Source organism: Podarcis bocagei (genome assembly GCF_964188305.1).
Source record: "Podarcis bocagei genome assembly, chromosome: 5".
NCBI lineage: Eukaryota > Metazoa > Chordata > Lepidosauria > Squamata > Lacertidae > Podarcis > Podarcis bocagei.
In genome coordinates, this window is record NC_138129.1 from 72,797,397 (window position 1) to 72,817,891 (window position 20,495).

The window sequence follows — 20,495 nt, forward strand, 5'->3', positions numbered from 1 at the left end:
CTAAGAGTGCTCCCGCTTCCTTTCAAACCCTCTGCGTAATGCACAAAGCCACATCCCAAGGTAGCATGTTACTTGCACATTGGAGCTAAATTGAAACTAGGTCATACTGAGGCTGTAACTAAAATTTAGAAGTTATAGCAGAACTCGTTTTGTGTTTCCTTTGCATTTATTTGGTCTCTTGATTTCGTCTCAACTGGTTCTGGTGATTTGAGTCTTGCACGCTTGTGTCCGACTGACGGGGATATCCAAATTGTTAGAAAAGTTGCCAAGGGCCTAGAGCTCTGAAACTTGGAATATATGTAATCCAAAGCTAAAAACACTATTCTGTCAAAGCAGGGAGCTCAAAAGTTCACCCCAAATGGTTAAGGAACTTCTTGACAACAAAGAAGCTGAATATTTGGCGCTCGGGTTGCCCAAAACATGCAGATTACTCAAAAAGTCCAAAAGGGAGACAACTGCAAGAGTCTTCCTGGAAATGAGGGATAAAACTGTTCTCCCCAAATAGCTAAGACGCTTCTAGGCACTCAAGAAAGTTGAAACTTGGTGTGTATATTCTTAGTAACAGCTAGGAGCAGAATGCTACTTTCATTAATGAGTAAATGTGTATAAGAACAGGGTAGGTGTTTCAATTAAGATTGGCACGCTATGTAGCAAAAAAATGCTCATATCAAATGTAATTGCTCAGTGATCTCATCATCATCGCCCAGCTATGCTCCTTCTATCTGATTTCAGAAGAGTTTCAGAACACAGAAACACACATCAGACAGAAATTCCCATGCCAGAACTTGTGATAAGGAAGTCAATAACCTTTCAAAAAGCTGAGTAGTCTCACCTTCTGGTTTAGCTTGCAATTGTCCCTCCAATGTCCCTCGTTGTCCAGTCATTTTACGGGTTATTAAAAGTTCACAGGTCAGTCACAATAGACTTCTCCTGTTCAGATGAAAAACAGCATAAAGATTTCATGAGGGTTTTTTTTTCACTGCCACACATAAATGTTTTCACCACCACATGAAAATGTTTTGTCTGTTCTGGCTCTTAGAAATCTGCGTTTATTTTTATTTGGATTCCACATTATTGGAAAAAAGTTGCACGATTTAGTACATATTTTCTTCACATCCAATATATGGTTCAGGGCTGATTAGGGCTTGGCTTAGCCTCTGAAGTGGTTTGAAATGCCAGCACCATCCGCACTGGTTACAATAAAAAGTGAGCATTGTTGAGCATGTACCAAGGACCTTTTCCTCACCACTAAGTAACCACAACCACATTAGGGGTTGGGGCTTCTTCTGGGAAAAGCAACATAGCTTTTCCTGCTCAAGCCCCTGCACCTCTTCGATTTGAAACGAAACATTTTTCAACATCCACCTTCAGTCCTGAACCCCCAATTCTGAATAACGCCAGGGTAACTGTTAGATTTCCACACACCCCCTCTTTAATTCCCTGAAGAAAAATAAGCAAATGAGACAGGAAGTTCCAGAAGGCTCTGTAGGTAAGATGAACCATGAGATCTGCAAAGATACAGCAGAAGAAGAAAGGAGAAGCACAGGAATGAAAGAACATCTTTATTCCCAGGGACTGAAAAAGCACCCAGAACCTGTTCTTAGCAGGCCTTGTTTATACAGATGTAGCACAAGGAATGTAGACTTGTCTATTTGTTCCTGAAGAATACTGCGTTAACTTTGTGCAAGCCAAGGAAGCAAAAACCTGAAACCACTTGAACATTAAACACTGAGGTCATACTTCAGTTCCGCTGTCTTCTCTATGCATTCCCATGTTTAGCTGGCCCCCTCCCCAGCTTTTCACCTCCCTTGTGAGTCACGGAACCAAGACATTTACTACTGAAGGGATGATTTAGGGCTGCAGGAACCAGTGGTCTGGCAAAGGCAGCAGGAGAGGCCCATTCAAAGGTAAGCGCAAACATTAAATGCAGAAAAGTGTAGGGCTGAGGGAAGAAACCCAAAGTCGAGAAAAGGAGAAGAATGAAAGACATAGGAAGGAGAAACTCGAATCTGGAAACGTTAAAGAACACCACAAAAGGTGTTTCCATTGAGCAAAAGCTTTCCTAAGAGAACATTTAGACAGCAGCCTTTCGACATGTCTGCCATCCATCTCCATTCTCAATATATATTTTCAGGGCATTCATGCAAAATGAAACCTTGGCCCCAATAGATGCTCCTTGGTTGAGTTACTGTCCCTATATGAACACAGGAAACTCAGACCACCCAGTAGGACACAATAGGGTCAAGTTCTGCTCTCTCCCATTGTAGCCTGTACTAGAAGTTCAAGCTTCAATTCCTGGCATGTCAAGGAAGGGGCAACTTTATCTGATAGTTTCTGAAGTCCACGTGCCATAATGCTGTGTTTATGCTGTGGTCAGCTCCTGCTGCTGATGTTGTCATGTCTTTGCAAGCTACTCCAGGAAGTCAGTGCAGCACAGCAGAAACCCACAGCACACAACACTGCCTCCTGAGCCCTGGCTGACCAAGAAGACTGGCTGGAATTCCGGTTTCCGCCTCCAGCCAAAGCATCATAAGGCTGGCATGCAACTGGTGCTAGCAAGCCAAACATTAGGATTTCCTTCCATGACGAGAATTGTGAATTATTATTTGGGGAAGAGGGGTTTGTGTGGAGGGGCAAAGTCACCTTCATGCTACAGGCGCAAAGATGTTCTGTGTTGAACTTCTGAAATCTATTTAAAGTCTGTTCCCAAGAAGAGTACAGTTAGTCTGTGGATCTTCAAATGGTAGTAGATTGCAACTCCCATCACTGGTATGCTGACTGGGGCTGATGGGAGTCTAGCACAGGGTTTCCCAAACTTGTGTCTCCAGCTGTTTTTGGATTACAGTTCCCATCATCCCTGACCACTGGTCCTGCTAGCTAGGGATGATGGGAGTTGTAGTCCAAAAACAGCTGGAGGCCCAAGGGTGGCGAACTCTGGTCTGGCAGGATCTGGAGGGCCACAGGTTAGTCATCCCTATACTATGGGATGGAGGAGAAGAAGCAAAGAGGCAAGAAGTGACTGGGCTCATGGGAGATAAATGTAGGAATAGATGGGAGAAGGATTGAGGAAGAAGAAACGTTGATGGAGATCGCCCACTGCCTCAGGATAACAAGGCCCGGGATGTGGAAGAGAAGAAAAGCCACCCCTCCAACTGATTGGTTCCTACAATTGCAGATCCTGCCCCTCTCACAATTCAGTGAAGCAGTATTTGCTCCATTGATCAAGGATAATATTGAAGGGCTGGTCTTGAATTCACCATGCATGACCTGTGGCAGCACCTGTAGTTGCAGCTAAATCGCCTCAGGAACCACTGCTATAGAAGCCCTGGCATATGCTTACAATACACGAATGCAAGGCTTTTCCTCGGGCAGAAATGTTCAGATCAAAACAGAATGCAATTGATTGTGTTCAACATTGCCTCCTGTCTGGGAGGAATTGTACGGCTTTCATTTAGAAACAAACAGAATCATTCCAGTCTTCTTTTACACTCTTTCCCTCTGTGGGACAAACCCCCTTAATGACATAACGGCAATCAGCAATCTTGAAGGAAAATATATATATATATATACATATATGCTATCCTAATGTGTGTCTAGAGACAAGCAGATTCATTCTCTAAGGTACAGACTGCAGAAAAGACTGCAACAGAAAAGCATCTGAGAAATGCTCACAGGGAAATCTGAATTCAAAAGTCATTCACGTAGCTGCGGGATTCAACTCCTTAAAATTCAGCTCAGGACTGTAAAATGGCACGAATTCGCCCCTGCTTTAGAGGCTCCCAATGGGACCGTGTGAAGTGTGTGGGTTTGATATCACATTTACTGGGATAGAGCCAGGGGGCAAACCAAGAGGGAAAGAAGTTATGAGCTCTCTTAGGGGAAGAAAATATGTGGGAATAGTTTTGGTAAGGTGAGCTTTATCAGTTTTATCTTGTCTTTCCTTTCGCTCTCATCCCATCCTGCTGCCATGTAAAGGATTCTCCTGGAAGGGTGCCCTTAGACCTGGAGCTCCCAGGAGTTCCTTTGGTGTAAGGGATGCTTGAATGATCATTGACTAGGGTGAAAACCAACCCTGCCAGGTAATATGGCCATCAAACCTGTAGCTCTGCAAGCTGAGCCAGGGGAAACTCAGGCTGTTATCTTGACATCCTTGGGATTCACAAAAACAGGAGCCAAACAGTCCCATTCATTGTCTTCTGAGCTGCAAGCCCACACACTTTATCCAGTCGCCTGGAGCCAAGCATCCAGATTCAGAGCCAAGTTTACGCCAAGAAGCCACAGCAGCGAAAATGCAATGCTTCATTAAGAAGGTTATAAACCCAGGACCAAGAAAGGGCAATTGAAAAAAGGCCAGCAGTGTAGAGTTAAATTTGGGAAGTCAGGTACAGAATAGAAAATAACAGAACTAGATTGCTCCCACCCTAATACTAACTAATCATTAAGATTAGCTACTGAACCGACAAGCTGTATCCAGGCACATGTGGGTTTTGCAACTGGGGGCCTTCAAACCAAAGCCAGGTACCATCTTTTATTACAAAAAGGCCTGTATTTCCTGTAGCCAATCAGGACCTAGGGACATATTTTCACAGCACTAGAGGGTCTATACCTTGGTGCACCTGGTGCAGAAACTGTCATTTCTGCAGTTACAGTGACCTTGACACAGTGTTGCAACAGATGCTCACAGGAGACAATATGAAACGAGTTAACAGCGCTACAATTCCAAGCACCCACAACAACCCACAGTTCCCAGGATACTCCGGGGAAAATGGATTGTGCAGACGTGGCAAAAGAGCATCGAAGGAAACCTTGAGGGTAGAGCGCCAGGCTAGCAGATGTGGGCGAAAGGACCCATGTGCCACTGCGCATATAGGACTGCGCCAGCTTCCGGGAACGCAGCTTCCCAGTTCCTAAGCAAATGAATAGGATGTGCAGGTAAGAGTCTCAGGCCAGACTTCAGTAAAAGGCTTGGAAAGTGCTGCTCTATGGATTGAACAGAGCCAACAAATAGATTGTGCTGGCAACCAAATGATCTAAGAGAGGTGCACCAAAGTGCCACAGAGAAAATACTGGGGCCTACTCTCGGATTCTCTGCGGTTGTGTACGGCCCTGGAAACAGGCCTTAGCACCCTCCGTAATATTGCAAGGCTTCCCCAGATGCCCCTCTCAGGTTGGCCACCGCTTGGCCAGTGACATCTATAGCGATGCTCCCATGCGCCTCCTCTTGGTCGCATGTGAAGCCAGTCTGGCAATTTTAGAATCTATGCCTTTTAAGTTAACCTTAAGAAAGGAAGTTAAACTACCACACTCCTAGCCACCCACCTCTGGCCAGTAAGGACTGCCAAATCCAGCCAAAGATGCCTGCATGGCTCATCTCTCCCTCTCCCCCCCTCCCACCGCAAGCATCCCCTGCCAAGGATGCCAACTTGAATAAAATATTCGGGGGGGGGGGAGGCATCAGGTAATCCATCCTCCACATTAATTGATCACACACACACACAGTGCCTACTATTAACTTTGTCCCACCCTTCGAATATTTTATTGGGTGGGGTGAGTGAGGCAAAAGGACCTCCTCCTCTAGGAGTTGGTTCCTATGTCCCCTGTAGGAAGGGCCCCGGGGTACCAAGTCCTTAACCCGGTTTGCTGTTGGCTTAGCAAAGCGAGGCAGAGCGCACGCGGGGAGGATCTTCGAGGGCGAGGAAGGGAGGAAAAACCCCTCTCTAGGAAAGGCTCGGAACACGTGCCCAGAGATTCCCGAGTGATCCGGATCTCTGGAACGCTGCAGGGTCAGCGACCCCAAATGAGCTCGCCTTGCTAAAAGGAGAGCCCGACGCGCCTTACGCCTACCCTTTTAGCTACATCATCGTCCTCCTCCTGCGGGGTGGGGGGTGGCTAGCGGATGACGACACTCCTCAAGACTTTCACCAAATATGGATCGGGGTTGGAAACCTCGGGAGTTTGTTTAGCTCGCGCCGGAAATCACTTTGGCAATTATCTCCTCTCTCTCTCCATCCACCCCTAGCCCCCACCTCTGCTACGTCGGTTTCCCAAAGCAAAGGCCAGGCAGCAAGGGAAGGGATCCGATCCCACCACCCCGGCTGCAGAGGGCAAAGAGAGAGAGGGGTGGGGTGGGGGGAAACCCCACTCTCCCGAACAGTGACGAGGCAGCTTCCCTGGCTGCCCCACTCAGCACTTTCTGCCTGACATCCGACGAGGAGCAAATGGGAGGCGGCGCCACTACACACCTCGGCTCCTCTCCGACCCCCACGCACCCCTCCCATCGGTTACGACAGGCGTGGGTTTTTGAGCTACTGAAACAAGTTTTCTCCCTTTCCGGTGAACAGTCACTGGGGAACGCAATCGTCGTTAACCCTGGACTCAATTCCTTTTTAGACAGATGGTTCCCTCATATTGTCTTCTGATGGGGTGGGGATAGAGGGATAGAGAATTCGCTCCTGAAGGATGCACAAAAAGACAGGTCTTTTATACTACCCCAACCCCGTGTTTATTCCTCCTCCTTTTTTTGAGGGGGGGGAGGTGTCTAGAGCTAGTCAGAAAATACTCCCATATTTGAAAGAGCCGGAAGGGACGATGAGGACCACCGAGAGTCCAACCCCCCCTGCAATGTGAGGCTCGAACCCACGGCCTTGAGATTAAGAGCCTCATGCTGTACCAACTGAGCTACCTGTGTAGTCCTTTAGTCGAAGGGGAGAGACAGGGAAACCGTATATGTGCGTGGAAACTGTTTCTGCAAGCTGGTGCTTCAACCCGCCCGCCCCCCCCCCCCTCAGAGGACACAGGGCTCCATTATATTGGTTCTACCTCCCTGGCTGCAGAGACACCCAACCCCTTTTCCCTTGAAAAAAAAACACCTGACAACAACAGCCACTCTGTCATTTCTGAAGTTCCCTGCAGGATTTAACAAAGCTGCTTATTATTCCTCGAACATTGCCCCCAACTTCTCACTTAGACTCACACTCGCACCCCACCCCACCCCCCTCCAATTAGGACCCAGGAGCAGCAACAACTTACCCTGGAAACACGCTCCCAGCCCATCTGAAACGCCTCCCTGTGTGCGGACCCGGCGACGAGCCGTCTGGGTTTGCCCTGCTCCAAAGCAGCAGCGGGGCTGGCGAGGGGTCCGCTCCCCTCCCCGCCACGGGCCACCCTCTGTGCGTCGAATAGCGCATATAAGACACAACCCGTATGGCCATGGGAGGCGGCCAGGTCGATCACATTGCTTTCCCCCCTTCGCATCGCCTCCAACAACCTCTCTCTTCCCCCCCTACCCCCCGCCCCCCACTGCTACATGGTCTCTCTGCTTGGGAGCAGCACGTTTCTGTGGTTGGAAATCAGACGGCGCGGACGGAATCGATAGTTGCTTTATTAAAAGTTAAGCGCAGCAACAACCCCCCCTCTCCCCTCCCCAGGGGAATAAGATATCCAGCAAGGGATATTTCTTCTAAGTTATGTATTTGTCACAGGCCAGCAAAGCCACAATGCAATTCCTCCTAAACCATAATAGGTAGATTGCGTGAAGGATGGGGGGGGGGGCGAGAGAAAAGGGGGGGGTGTAGAGAGGAGAAGAAAAACACCCCACCAAGAATTCCGAAGAATTTCCTGCCCTGGGAACAAAAGTGAAGTCTATATTTAACAACATCTGAAGCTGTCAAGAATGCTTTGTGGTTGGGTAACAGTGCAGAAAAATGTGGAAAATGCGGACTACTGCTCGACCAAATATGGAAATATTGTTACGTCTGGTGTCTGAATCGCCATCTGGAAATACTTACGGCGATGAAGGAGGGTTGAAAGACGCCACAACAGAAGCTAGGAACACCTCTGTGTCGTCGTCGTGCCCTCCACGATAATAATAAAAAACCCCCAAATCCTAAAACCAGAGAAGATGCATTAGGAAAGAAACTTAACCGAAGAGGAAAATACTATAAGCAAACAAACAAACCCCCAAAACCCATAAACAACAGGCTTGCAAGGGAAGGCGTGTTCTGAAGGCCCGCCATCGCTTTTAAATGACTTATTATGCGAGCCCACGTTCACCAAAGTGTTTGCCTTTCACGTAATTAAAGAGCCAAGAAGGAACTTTCGGATTTATTTATTTTTTTACGTATTTTGAACAGAACGCCGTAGGTGTATTGCAATATATGGTTTATCATCTGTATAGCTTTCAAAACATTCTCCACATTATAGTAAAAAAACAAAAAACAAAAACATCATTTGAATACTGCTAAGCCGGGACATGTAGGGTAGGCGCTGTTTTATTCTAATTGCTTATCATTCCACGCTAGAGGGGAAGGTCACGGAGAGTTCATTGTTCCATAGGAACCACTTTCAATTTTGCTTTTATTGAAGCAGATTTCACACACACACACACACACACACACACACACACACACACACACACACAGCCCCCTTCAAGACGGACCAAGAATCAAGAATCATAAAAGGAACCTTTAAAAAGGTTGTGTGTGTGTGTGTGTGTGTGTGTGTGTGTGTGTGTGTGTGTGTGTGTTTACTCTCAGCGTCCCGAAATTCTTGCAGCAACATCCCAAGTTTAAAGATTATCGGCTTAAAAGGTAGAGAGAGAGATAAGAAAAGCCGAACCTTTTCCCTGAAAAGCTGGAAACATTTGCAGCGTGGAGGTCTGGCTAGCTGCTTTTCGAGCCATCGAAATGTGCCAATTAAACCCAGAAAAGTTAATTAATAGCTGCAGGGCGAGGGAGCTGCTGGAGACGACGTTCTGCTTGATATGACCTCAAATAGCGGAAACGGAGCTTCCGAGATCAAGGTAACCGAAGGTAAAAATAATAATCCATAACCTAAAAACTTAAGGGCACAAGAGGACCCCCCCCCCGCTCCCTGGAACCGGTCCAAACAACGGGGAGTAATTTCTTTTGCCCATGCCCCATTAAAAAATAAAAATAAAAATTTAAACGACGCAATCTGGGTCTTAGTTAAGGGATACACCTTTTCATCCCACTATTGGATCAAATCCGAATGTCTTAAGAAATTTGCATGCCTCTTCCCTCTCCCCCTCAACCCCCTCCCCTTTAATCTTCAATAGCATATAAGCTATTTAGCAAACACACCGGGACAATATGTCTAACGCGCTTGTTTCCTAGGCTGCAAATGGGGAAAGTTTCGGGGGGGGGGGAGGGTGGCAAAGAGAAGAAATCTTTATAGCCAAGCAAAATATTTTCTACCACCCACCCCCCCCACCCCCAAAAAAGAGAGGCGTGCGTGTTGCGATATTACAATCTATAACTCCGCGATTGTTTAAAAGCGTTGGAAAGGGGAGGGGAGGGAGAACCTGTTTTCTTGCTTGTGAGACGGCGAGGGGGAAAAAGTGCAGCTTAGACAGGGCGGAGCTTGGATGCAAACCGCGCCAAGGAAACATTCCTGAGATGCCTTACAATTCCTGGTGCTTTAGAATTCTGGAACGCTCAACGTCAGTGCAGCTGCAGCACGCGGCGCCTGCACACTATATAAGGCTGCTCCCTCTCGGAGCCTCCTCAGACGGCAAAGGGATCCCCGGGAAAGTGCGCGGCGCCACAAGCAGCGAGAGCCAAGAGAAAGCAGCCGGGTCCTCCTCTCCGCCTTCCCCGCAAGAGAAGCAAGGCGAGCCCCCGAGGCTTTCCAGGACTCGCGACTCTCTCTTTAAAACAAAACAAAAAAAAAGTCACCGCCACTTCGCTCAGACAAACACCGAGAAATTGTTTAGGTCCTCTCTCTCTCTCTTTGTCCAAGTTTGCTTCTGGCTGAAAAAGGGAGAAAAGAGACCAGAAATCCTTCGCCTTAAAAAAGGGAACCGAAGATGAACTCTCAGAGAACCAGCTGTTTCGTCCTGGCTTTTGCACTCCTTCAGTTAGTAAACAGGGTAGGTGTGGACGTTTCTTTCTCATTTGCTGTGGATTCTTGCCTTCTCTGGTCTGCTGCGGGCAGAAAGGTTTTTGGTTTGTTGTTTTTTTAAAAAAATAAGATATAGTGTGGCTTTGGGGAGGCATATACTTAAGTTGGGAGAAGGCAGAGGCAGCCGGCACGCCTGTTGTGAGAGAAGCCAATGTATTCTTGCCAGTTCATAGAAATATAAGGAACTTGAGCTCTGAAGTGGCAATGATCAAAGGTGACGTGCCTGTGTTTTTGGTCTGCATTTATGGCAGGGAGGCCGAATGTTTCCTGCTTTGCTTAGTTGTACCTGTTTGTGTCTCACCAAACTTTTTATCCGTTTCTCCTCCCCAGGTGCTTTCTTCTTCTTGCCCAGCTGCTTGCCAATGCCCCCTGGAGGTCCCAAGATGTGCCCCGGGAGTCGGTCTGGTTCTGGACGGCTGTGGATGTTGTAAAGTCTGTGCTAAACAGCTCAACGAGGACTGCAGCAAGACGCAGCCTTGCGATCACACCAAGGGACTGGAATGCAATTTCGGCGCCAGCTCCACAGCTCCGAAGGGGATCTGCAGAGGTAAAAAGCTTGTGGCTTTGGCTCCCTTTGAAATATATATATATATATTACCAACCAGTCCTTGTAGCGGTGAAGTTTAGTAATTTTCAGTCCATGTATGGTTATGCTTTGTTGTTGGTAGATTGGCAAAAGGGCATATGACTTCAACAGTCTGGAATGCAATTCACTATGTCTGGGCTGCACTAACAGCGCATAAGGAAAAGTGATTCCTGACTAACTTATTGTTCTAGCCTAGAGCTCTTGGGGATTGCAGGGAACTTTACCATAAATCGAATTTAACAGAGCAGAAAGAAAAGGGGGGGGAGAGAAACACACACCCTGCTTCAGCAGACTGAGCCCCCATTTACAACTCTCTCTCCTCTTTCCTAATCTTTGCAGCACAATCAGAAGGGAGACCCTGTGAGTACAACTCCAAAATCTACCAGAACGGAGAAAGTTTCCAGCCCAACTGCAAGCACCAGTGCACATGCATCGATGGAGCGGTTGGCTGTATCCCGCTGTGCCCCCAAGAACTCTCCCTTCCTAACTTGGGCTGCCCTAACCCAAGGCTAGTGAAAGTCCCTGGCCAGTGCTGCGAGGAATGGGTCTGTGATGACTCCAAAGATAACCTGGATGACCTGCAAGGTTTCATGGACAAAGAGTTTGGTCGGGATGCTTCCGAAGGAGAGCTAACCAGGAACAATGAGCTCATAGCCATCGTGAAAGGAGGGCTGAAAATGTTACCCGGTGAGTGTTAAGATGACCAGGGTCATGTTGTTCTTCTGCCAGGGAGGGGGAGGGGGGATTACCACTGGAAATTCTTTAGCGTGGGGGATTATCTGTCTACAGTGTTTTGCTATGCATGTTGATGAGAAGAGAAACAAAGAGCTCGTAAGAATGAGAAATTTATACTGTTCTTTTCTCTCTCCCCCTCCTTTTTATTTTTTTAGTCTTTGAATCTGAGCCACGCACTCACTTCTTTGAGAACCCGAAGTGCATTGTGCAGACAACCTCGTGGTCCCAGTGCTCAAAGACCTGTGGGATGGGCGTCTCCACCCGAGTCACCAACGATAATCCCGACTGCAGACTAGTCAAAGAGACCAGGATATGTGAAGTGAGACCCTGCGGACAACCGAGCTACGACTCCTTAAAGGTAAAAACAACACAGGCCCCTTTACCGTCCCACAACAATTCCCAGGTTGTTTTTGGGTGGAGGGAGCCTTTTGGCTGGAATTGCAACCTAACTTACGCTATTGATCTCTTCCTTCCAGAAGGGGAAGAAATGCACAAAGACCAAGAAGTCCCAAGCGCCAGTCAAGTTCACTTACGCAGGTTGCTCCAGCGTAAAGAAGTACCGGCCCAAGTACTGCGGCTCATGCGTGGACAGCAGGTGCTGCACGCCTCAGCAGACCAGGACTGTCAAGATCCGTTTCCGCTGCGACGACGGAGAGACCTTCACTAAGAACGTCATGATGATCCAGTCTTGCAGATGCAACTACAACTGCCCCCATGCAAACGAGGCCTATCCTAATTACCGGCTATTCAATGACATCCACAAATTTAGGGACTAGGTTGTGATTTGTGCAGGCTTGAGCGGAAGGCTTGCTCCAATTTTTTTTTTTTTAAAGTAACAGTGGAGAAATGAACTCTTACGGAAGTGGTGCGTTTGTCCATTGGGGGGCAACACTGAGACACACAAAAAATGCACTGTGCAACTGGATACTAATGCAACAGTTTGAGCATACTTAAAGCTTCATAGTACTGGAGCAATCTTATTGCTTCATTTTGGAGCACTTTCATGATGACCGATTTCTGTTTGTAACTGATCTGTTTATACTTTGTCCGTCTGTTCCGGTTATGAAAACCTTCATTTTCTTACTGTTCAACATAATATCATGCTTTAGTTGTTGTTCCAAACTTTTGTTCGAGGTTACATTCCTTCCTATGGTGGGCACTTTTGGAGTCCTCGCCTATGGCAGCTATAGGCACCAGCTATATATTTCATACCCACAAACAGAAATCGGTTCTTTTTAAAGCTGAATATTTTATTTATCAAAATGTAGCTTTTTTGTTTTTTTGGAGGAAAAAAAATCCCTAATACTGGAATAAGTTGTAAATGATTTAATTTTATATTCAATGAATTAAGAGAATTTATTTATGAAATTAATCATTTAATAAAGAAATATTTACCTAATTTCATTTTTAATATGGTGTGTTGATTTAGGGAAGCAGGAGATGCTATGGAATTTTAGATGGCTATGAGAAGCAATTTCTAAGAAAAGTTAGTCTCACTAAACTTATTAGCACTAGAGGGCTTCCTTTCAACTAAACATGTCCAGCATTGGCTTTTGAGGCTGCAGTCTTATACACACATATTACCTGGGAGTAAGTTCCATTGAACTCAGTGCGGTTTATAAATAGACATGTATAGCATTGCATTGTTAGACTTACTTTAGTTCTGCCATCATTTTACCAAAGAAGTTAGTAACTCTTGCTCGATTAAATTATACATATCTTTGTACTTGTAATCTTTAAACACAGCATTGTGCTTGTTCCAGGTCAGTTCTTAAGGATTCTAAATCAGATCATATACGGATTGTTAAGTACACCGTGAAGCCAAAGTATTTTTTCATTATTGATGGCATTTCTCTAAAATGCAACTCACTCTGCAGCTAAATAGGTTGTTGCTAGTGCTTTTAAGGATTCCTACTGCTGCTGCTTCTTGCAGATGAATACATTTCTTTGTTTGTGGGGGAAAGATTTCCTTCAGTCTGCAGGAGGTAGTTTGCTTTCACTAAATTCAAACTTAAATGAGCTTGAAGCAATTACTTGTGTTAATCCTAAATAACATGGTGATTAAAAGTAAACATGTTGTTAAAAAGGAAAAGAATGCTAGGAATTCATAGTATTTTTCCAGCAGGCCAAGAACTAGCCTCTCCTTTTGCCTCTGCTTCTCTCCCCACCCCCCTACAATGTAACGTCGAAGAGAGAGTAAAGGAAGCAGAACTATTCAAAACGAACAGAAAGTGCAAACTTATATTTACTGGTAAGTCTCAACTGAGTTCAATGAGGCTTCCTCCCAAGGAAGTGGATCTAGGTGCGTAGCCAAAGTCTTAACAATATCAGTCCTATTTTCTGGTGTTCAGAGTGCTTCACAGTCCATAATTTATCAATCCTCAACAATCCAGCAACAAAGCTAATTTATATTTCCATTCATAGTTAGGCGGCTTAGAGCTGATGGGCTGGGACTCGTGCAAGGCCATTCGGCGAGCAGAGCTCACACAAATGCTATATACCTAGTCTTAAATTGGGCCAAATTGGCATTAAGAGGCTCTTAATCTCAGGGTTGTGGGTTCAAGTCCCACGCCGGGTGAAAGATTCCTGCATTGCATGCCCCTTCCAACTCTACAATTCTTTGGAAACTCTTTGGCTCAAGCTTTCAAAAACCTTTCGGTTTCTGATGTTCAGCTACGAGTGCTGATGCCTCGATGCAGCCAAATGGTACCACCCACATACAAGTGGGAAGTAGAGTAGCAGGCTTGGGTGAACCTTGAAGTTTACTGAAACACACACACACACACAGAGAGAGAGAGAGAGAGAGAGAGAGAGAGAGAGAGAGAGAGAGAGAGAGCCCAGGTATTCAAAAGCAAACAAACTAGAAGGTGGGGAAACCCCAAAGCAGCTGTTGGGGGCAGGGTTGTATAAAAATGTCCGGTAGGAGGGGAAATAGAAGAGAACATTCTGAAGAATGGCATGGCTGGCTGACTGGAATGCTGGACTGGAATGCATTCCACACTAACACTTTCCTGAAGGGCCCACTTGTTCATATTTCTCCTCGCACCTACGTTATAGAAAACTCTGCTAAAAGGGATTCAATGGCTGCTTTTAGATCCAGCCAGGTGGAGACACTTTCCCAAGGGATTGTAAGAGCACCATGTGCAGCCTCAACACACCCACTGCTAATCATCCATTTTGTAGGTCTACGGTCATGCCTTGAGGGTTGGAGGTCCTGACTGGTTGGTTAGCTCCTAGATGGCTTTAAAGCGGAGGGGGGGGGGAGGAGACGAGACAAATTCATGGACAACAGAGCTACCAATGGTTATTATTAGCCATGGCAGCTAAATTAAACCTTCCCGTACAGAGGTAGCATACCTGTGAACACCAGGCATTCAGGAAGCACAGTAAGGAAAGACTGTTTGTTTGCGGCATTTCTGAGTCTCCCCGGAGCCAGGGCTCTCTGGGTGATGTACACAACCTTCCTTAAAAGCTTCCAGATGCATTTTACTGTTCTCTTTTGGAAATGAGCTGGCCTGATTTGCCAAGACAGGTCTTGTGAGTCTATATGTTACAAGAGGCTCTTTAGGTGGAGCAATTGTTAAACACAAGGCTGGTGTCAAGAGTTTGGCACGGCTGGGCATCTGCCAAGGCCCATGGCGAAGTGGGGAGGCCCACTGCCAATTCCTGGAGCCTCCTGCTCTTGCTGCTCTAACTACCTGTTCACCTGCACTTTCTAAGTGAACAATCAGGGAGAGGAATGATGAGAAGAAAAATAAATATTTGCTTGCCTTGTCCTCTTTTCTCTGGAAGGTGGGGTAGGCTGGGGCCAGAGGGAGATGTAGCAAATGGGCCGTAGTGACAAGGAACAGGTGGGAACATCAGTGGGAGGTCCACTGAGAGCATCTTGCCCTAAGGTGCCCCCAAAATAAAAGCGGTGTGGGTCATGCAAGCACTTCTTATATGAATAAGCCATCAGCTGAACACTGCAGGTTGATCAAGAAGGTCTAATTTGATCCCTGGGCAACGTGGAGTTGTTATTTTTTTAAAATAACAGTCCACTGAGGAAGTTTTGGCAGAGGCAGACAGCTGGTTAAAAAAGCTCAGCGGACATTTGAACCCAGGATTCCCTTTCAAATCTAGCATTCCTCACAGCTTCACATCTGTCATCATATGCACATGGGGGAGCTGTGTTGCTACAGTTTCGCAACCGTCCTGGAGACATCAGCTATGGTTTCCAGCACCACGCATGAATTCATTCATACATTCATTTTCTACGAAGGTCTAAGGCAAGAACGGACCACCAAATTGCTGGCATGCGTTAAGACTAATAAATGTAATACATCACAATCAAATGACTAGCCAAGGGTCTCGATAAGCATAACTTCCACTTCACTTTTTTATTTTATTCTAATGGCAGCTCTCCTTATCTCTGCTCAGTCATGTTCCTCTCCCCGCAAGGCATTCGAATCTTGAGCTGGTTTGGAATTTAAGTACCACCTGGCCACCAGTCGCAGCTACATCTGAACTTGTCTGTACAATATTTTTGTTGACAAGGGAGGTTTGAAACTAACTGAAGCATGTTTGGCCAGGCTCCTATTTAATCCCGGGAAGGAGCAATGTACTAGTTAAAAGAGGACTAAATGTTGTTTTTCCTCATGGAGCAGGGTGGTGGGTATATGGACAATGAACTGCTTTTTGGATACACCTGCAAGCTGATTTCCTGTGACTGTGCGGAGACGTTCCTGTGCTCAAATGAGTTTGCAACCAGCAGTTCCTTGAAAAGTTACAGGAATTCACCGGGTATTTCTGTTCGGTGTTTCACCTGAGCAGTGCATCACATTGAATCAAGCCCCTTCCAGCACAGGGGCAGCTGGCAGTATTGCTCCTTGTCCTTCTGCTCTTTACCTGGATGTAAACAGAGGCAGCATGACTGTTTCTTAAATAAGAGAGAATTATTATACACAGGTAGGAATCAGCAGTTGGGGGCTCAGAGTTGAGGCTTGTTCTCTCACAGTCTGAGGGCCACCACAGAACGCTGCTGCAGACTGCAGAGGGGAAGGAGTCTGTAGAAATATGTGGACAATCCTGTAAGCTGATGCCAGCAGGAATTTGGCATGCAAAACTGCCTTAGTTTATTAGACTAACTGGTTGATGTCAAGCACAGCACTGTTTGCACAGATTGAAAGTAACTCTGGGAGGTTTCAGGTAGAAGCATTTCCAAGCCCTGCTTGCTAACTGATGGACTGGAGATGAAAGAGACTGAGGCTGGGCTGTTCTCCATCCAAGGCGAGTGCCTCTAAACTATGGCTCCTCTCCCCTTTAAAGGTTGCCCCATGGAAAATCCACGTGGATGACACACACACACACCAACAAAGCATTCTTGGAATGCCTCACTCCATGGGGTTACTAAGTCCAAAGACATTACACTGGAAAAGGCAGAATGTTTCAGGACGATCCAATGGCTTACAGAAATTGCAGTTTGCCGAACTTTGGTTGCTCAAGCTCTTTCGTAACCTCTCATCGGGAAAATTCTCACAATTGCCATTCCTGAAGTCTTCTATGCAGTCAAAGACCCAGCAGTGTCAATATCTTCAGTGGCTTCCAGATGGGTTACAGATATCAAAAATTCCCTGCCTTTTTATATCCCCCTACACCATGGGCAACCCCGGCTAATGAGATAAGGAGTGAAAGCAACATAACTGTAGGCAGAAGATCCTATTAATCTTCCAGTTGCCTGACAAATTGCAAGGTCCCCTTTTCAATGGTAAAACTGAGCACGGAAAAAAGAGGGAGGAAAAAGCAATCTATTCTGAGCTAGGACTGTGACTGTAGCTAATTATTTATACAGCAGTTTTAGACTGCACAACACTTCACAGTTTTTAACTGTGCTGGCTCACACAACAGTCTGTATTGTAGGAGATTATTATTCCCATTTTACAGATGAGACATGATGCTACTTCTGCTCTCACGGTGCCTAAATGATCCCTTAGCTCTACTAGCACTCTGTCCCTTCCGAGGTCAGCTGTGAATACGCAGAGAACATTGTGGAGTCCCAGAGAGACATTTCGTTTGCATTCATCACTGGGCTTAAAATACCCTCCAAAATTAAGGGACTTTCCAGTGAAATATGCAGTCCCCTTCCATCACTTGTTTCTCCCCACCCGCCTCCAGCCACCACAGAGGCACCTCCTCCATCCCAGCTGGGGTACACCATAAAAGGCAGTATAGAAGCCCCAAACGTCTGCCTCCACAGCCACAGGGGGATATCTCTGTCTTTATTCAAGGAAACGGTAACACTTCCCAGCAAGTCTTGCCCCTGTGGAGCAGTTGCCAGGACTGAAGGTTGCTTCCTTCCATTCGTTCTAAGGCTCCTCCTCTCCTGGATGTTTCCCAAGCAGTTTCAACCTGCATCTGCACACCTCTGGTCTCTGTTCTGCCCTCCTCATTATTCTGCGTGTTCTTGGAAACCGGGGGGAAAGGGAGCTTGTTGCAGCAAGAGCGGGAGTGTCCTTGGCTTCTTCAGCAGCCTCTTAAGCCCCCTCCTCTGCTTCAGCCTTGGAGTCTGAACTGCTCCCTTTCACCAGCTCTTCCTGCTCAGTAAACCCTGTTGCCCCTTCAGCACCTTCTCCCAATCCTCTTCCTCCGACCTCTCCTCAGTGTCCCACCACCAATCCCCTGGGCTTTGAGCCTTCCTCCTCTAGGGTTTCCCTTGGGGGTTCCCCGACTGGTGTCTCCCTCCACTCCTCTTCGTCCACCCAGTCCCTGACATTATATCAGCAGCTTCACCCAACTATAATTTCCTGGGTTTATTTTTGTGTGTTTTTAAGTGAGCGTGTATATTTTTTACTTTTTATCCATGGCTGATTAGGGCCTTTCACATTTACCGTATTACAATAGAACAGTATACCAAGTCCCTTAGCCTCCCTCCCTCCAACCTGATTCATGCCTTAAAAAAATAAATAGCTACAGTATTATCACATCTGATATTAGGTTGCTTGGCATGCTTTACGGTGCTCAGATTTGCATGCTCAGAGGTTATCCCCAGATTTCATGTCCGTTAACTTGGCATAGTCTATGACTCTGTCAATGGTTGATAGAAAGGATGCAGAAGACTACAACTTCCACCAGCCCCCGCCAGAATGGCCAATATCAAGGGATGATGGGAGTTGTAGTCCAAAACCGCCTGGACACCGGGTTGGCAAAGGCTGAATTAAAATAATATGAACATCACTCCACCCATCTTTCTTGTGAACTTCTATTCCCTTTACTGAATTGGCTGGAAGTCACAAGGAGCCACCCTTGTGCTACAGCAAAACAGGCAAGCCTGGAAACATTCTCAAGAGAATATGATAGATTATGTCAGCTCAAGAAGCACAATGATTTATTACTGGGTGTCAATGTGGTATCCATAAGTAAGTAACAAGGATGCTCCCCACTCCCTGCAGTTTCCTTCTTCCGAGATTACAAATTACACGAAGAATTTTATGTTGTCATAAACAGGAAAAAACATGAAGCCCAGCCTTCGCCCACCCTGGTTTCGGCAATGCAGTAATTGTCTCAAACGTCTTGCTCACAAACATGACAACTCTCTGTGTGCACATATTAAACCTTGCAATACTTGTAATATTCCACACTCTGAAATATTTCGCATACCCTCCAACTGCCCCCAAAGTACCAAGATCGTCACAAAGAGTCCCAAATTCCCAAGGGGCATTCCTTGCAGTACAGCATTTCAGTGTGTTACTAGAAGTTCAGATCTAACACATTTCTTAGCTCTATCCCTCCCACTCCATTCCTTGCTCCACGTAATATGGCGTCACTTCCTGTTTCTATCAATTTTATGGATGATGATGATACTACTGGGTTTGACTAGATGGTCCAACTCAAGTGTAGTCAATATGGTGGTGCCTTTCAGTCTTTAGACTACAACTCCCATTGAGCATGGCCAATGGCCAGGAATGATGGGAGCTGTAGTCTCCTTATTCATTATTTTAGCAGATGGGGAGGATTACAGCCTTGCTGCCCTGCTCCACACAACTCTAAATTGCACAACTGAACCCCGGAACAGAATCCAAGGAGGAAGGCTAAGGAACACATAGAACCTGGGAAGTTTGCTATGACCAGCCTGCAAAGCCCTTCCCAGATAACGGCTTGCATCTCTTCCGGCTTTGGCTGTTTACAAAGTGTGCCGGTGGTATTTATTGCTCTCTGTTATCAGGTTTCTATTCATATCTTTCAGCTTGTTTCGCCTGAGAATGCGGACAAGATTCTTGTTGGAGTGCAGCCAACTATGTGCGTGTTTGACCCTTATTCATCCCAGCTGATTAGGACGGCAAGGCTGGGAAGGACCGACAGGTCTCCAGAGGTTGTTAATGCATCACTGAGGGAGAGTCATGTTCCAACTGTTTTAAAGAAAGTGGCAATTACTTCTTGGAAAAGTAATTGCTCAGACTGTCCTGATTGGGGTAAATATAATCCATTCTTTCATCCTTGGGCAAAGTGTTTGGGCCAAGGGTCTGGTTTTAGGTGCAACACAGCAACACCACGAGGCATCATGACACCAATTTGGAAGCTGGTTAAAGCAGTTGTCTCCACATGGTGATCTATTTTCAATTAGCTGATACTCTGCTGAAGGAATTAATAAAGCCATGTTGCACAGTTCCTTCTGTCAGCTTAGAAATATAGAATAAAGTTGTCTAGATGAGCAGGGCTGGCTTGCTTCCTGCTGCCTCTGGGACTGCTGTGGTAGTGAAGTCCTAGAATTGAGGGAGTTTCTACAAAGGAGTTGTCTGTATCTGATGTACCTAGCTGCACATTATGCATCAGAATGAGGGCACCAACTGGCAATATTGCCATTATCCAAAATATATTAGGGAGCGGTTACCAGGCCTTAGCTCCCCAATATACTATGTGTTGCTTTGAGCAAATACTAACATTATATTTCTACTGGCAGTAGGGGAAGCCATAAGGCACCCGTGTTTATAGAAATAATGGGTGAGAAGTCTACTCTCAGGCATCTGATGAGCTATGATGTTGTTGCTATTTCTGCTGATGTTATCTGCATTAATTTTCTATGAGCTGGGGTGATTTTATTACTATATGGATGACTGGTGTTTTTATCACCTTGTTTTAAATCCTGTATATCTTACATTTGTGGAAGTTGCTCTGAGACATCTTGAGAAAGGTGTCTCGAGAAATTTAAAACGATGAGGATAATTATAAATACGGGCTATCAAACTCTCACCAAATGAACAATATGGCATATGGTAGG

General features: G+C 46.1%; 2 protein-coding genes across 5 annotated transcripts in view; one reads left to right on the forward strand and one right to left on the reverse strand.

The window, feature by feature from the left end:
* The window catches only part of DDAH1 (dimethylarginine dimethylaminohydrolase 1), a 125,014-nt gene extending 117,142 nt beyond the window's left edge, over window positions 1-7,872 (reverse strand). For 3 of the 4 annotated variants that reach the window (XM_081194097.1, XM_081194096.1, XM_081194094.1), the window contains exons 1-2: window positions 7,030-7,174; window positions 833-930 (exon numbers count right to left, since the gene is read on the reverse strand). The gene's annotated coding sequence lies outside the window, so the exon portion shown is untranslated. Of the gene's footprint in view, window positions 1-832; window positions 931-7,029; window positions 7,175-7,787 lie in introns of those variants that run through there. The other variant, XM_081194095.1, reaches the window with a different exon arrangement.
* A 1,632-nt stretch (window positions 7,873-9,504) lies between these two features.
* CCN1 (cellular communication network factor 1) lies at window positions 9,505-12,641 on the forward strand. The gene is made up of 5 exons (XM_081196901.1): window positions 9,505-9,889; window positions 10,252-10,468; window positions 10,847-11,194; window positions 11,398-11,600; window positions 11,719-12,641. The coding sequence occupies exons 1-5, from the start codon at window positions 9,827-9,829 to the stop codon at window positions 12,016-12,018; spliced, it is 1,131 nt and encodes a 376-aa protein (XP_081053027.1). The 5' UTR covers window positions 9,505-9,826; the 3' UTR covers window positions 12,019-12,641.
* Window positions 12,642-20,495: the final 7,854 nt, after the last annotated feature.

Bases quoted from the DNA above. Each gene is read 5' to 3' on its own strand.
- CCN1 (XM_081196901.1), top strand. From the start codon at position 9,827: ATGAACTCTCAGAGAACCAGCTGTTTCGTCCTGGCTTTTGCACTCCTT. The intron at 9,890-10,251 runs GTAGGTGTGGAC...TCTCCTCCCCAG, and splicing joins TCCTTCAGTTAGTAAACAGG to GTGCTTTCTTCTTCTTGCCC. The intron at 11,195-11,397 runs GTGAGTGTTAAG...TTATTTTTTTAG, and splicing joins AGGGCTGAAAATGTTACCCG to TCTTTGAATCTGAGCCACGC.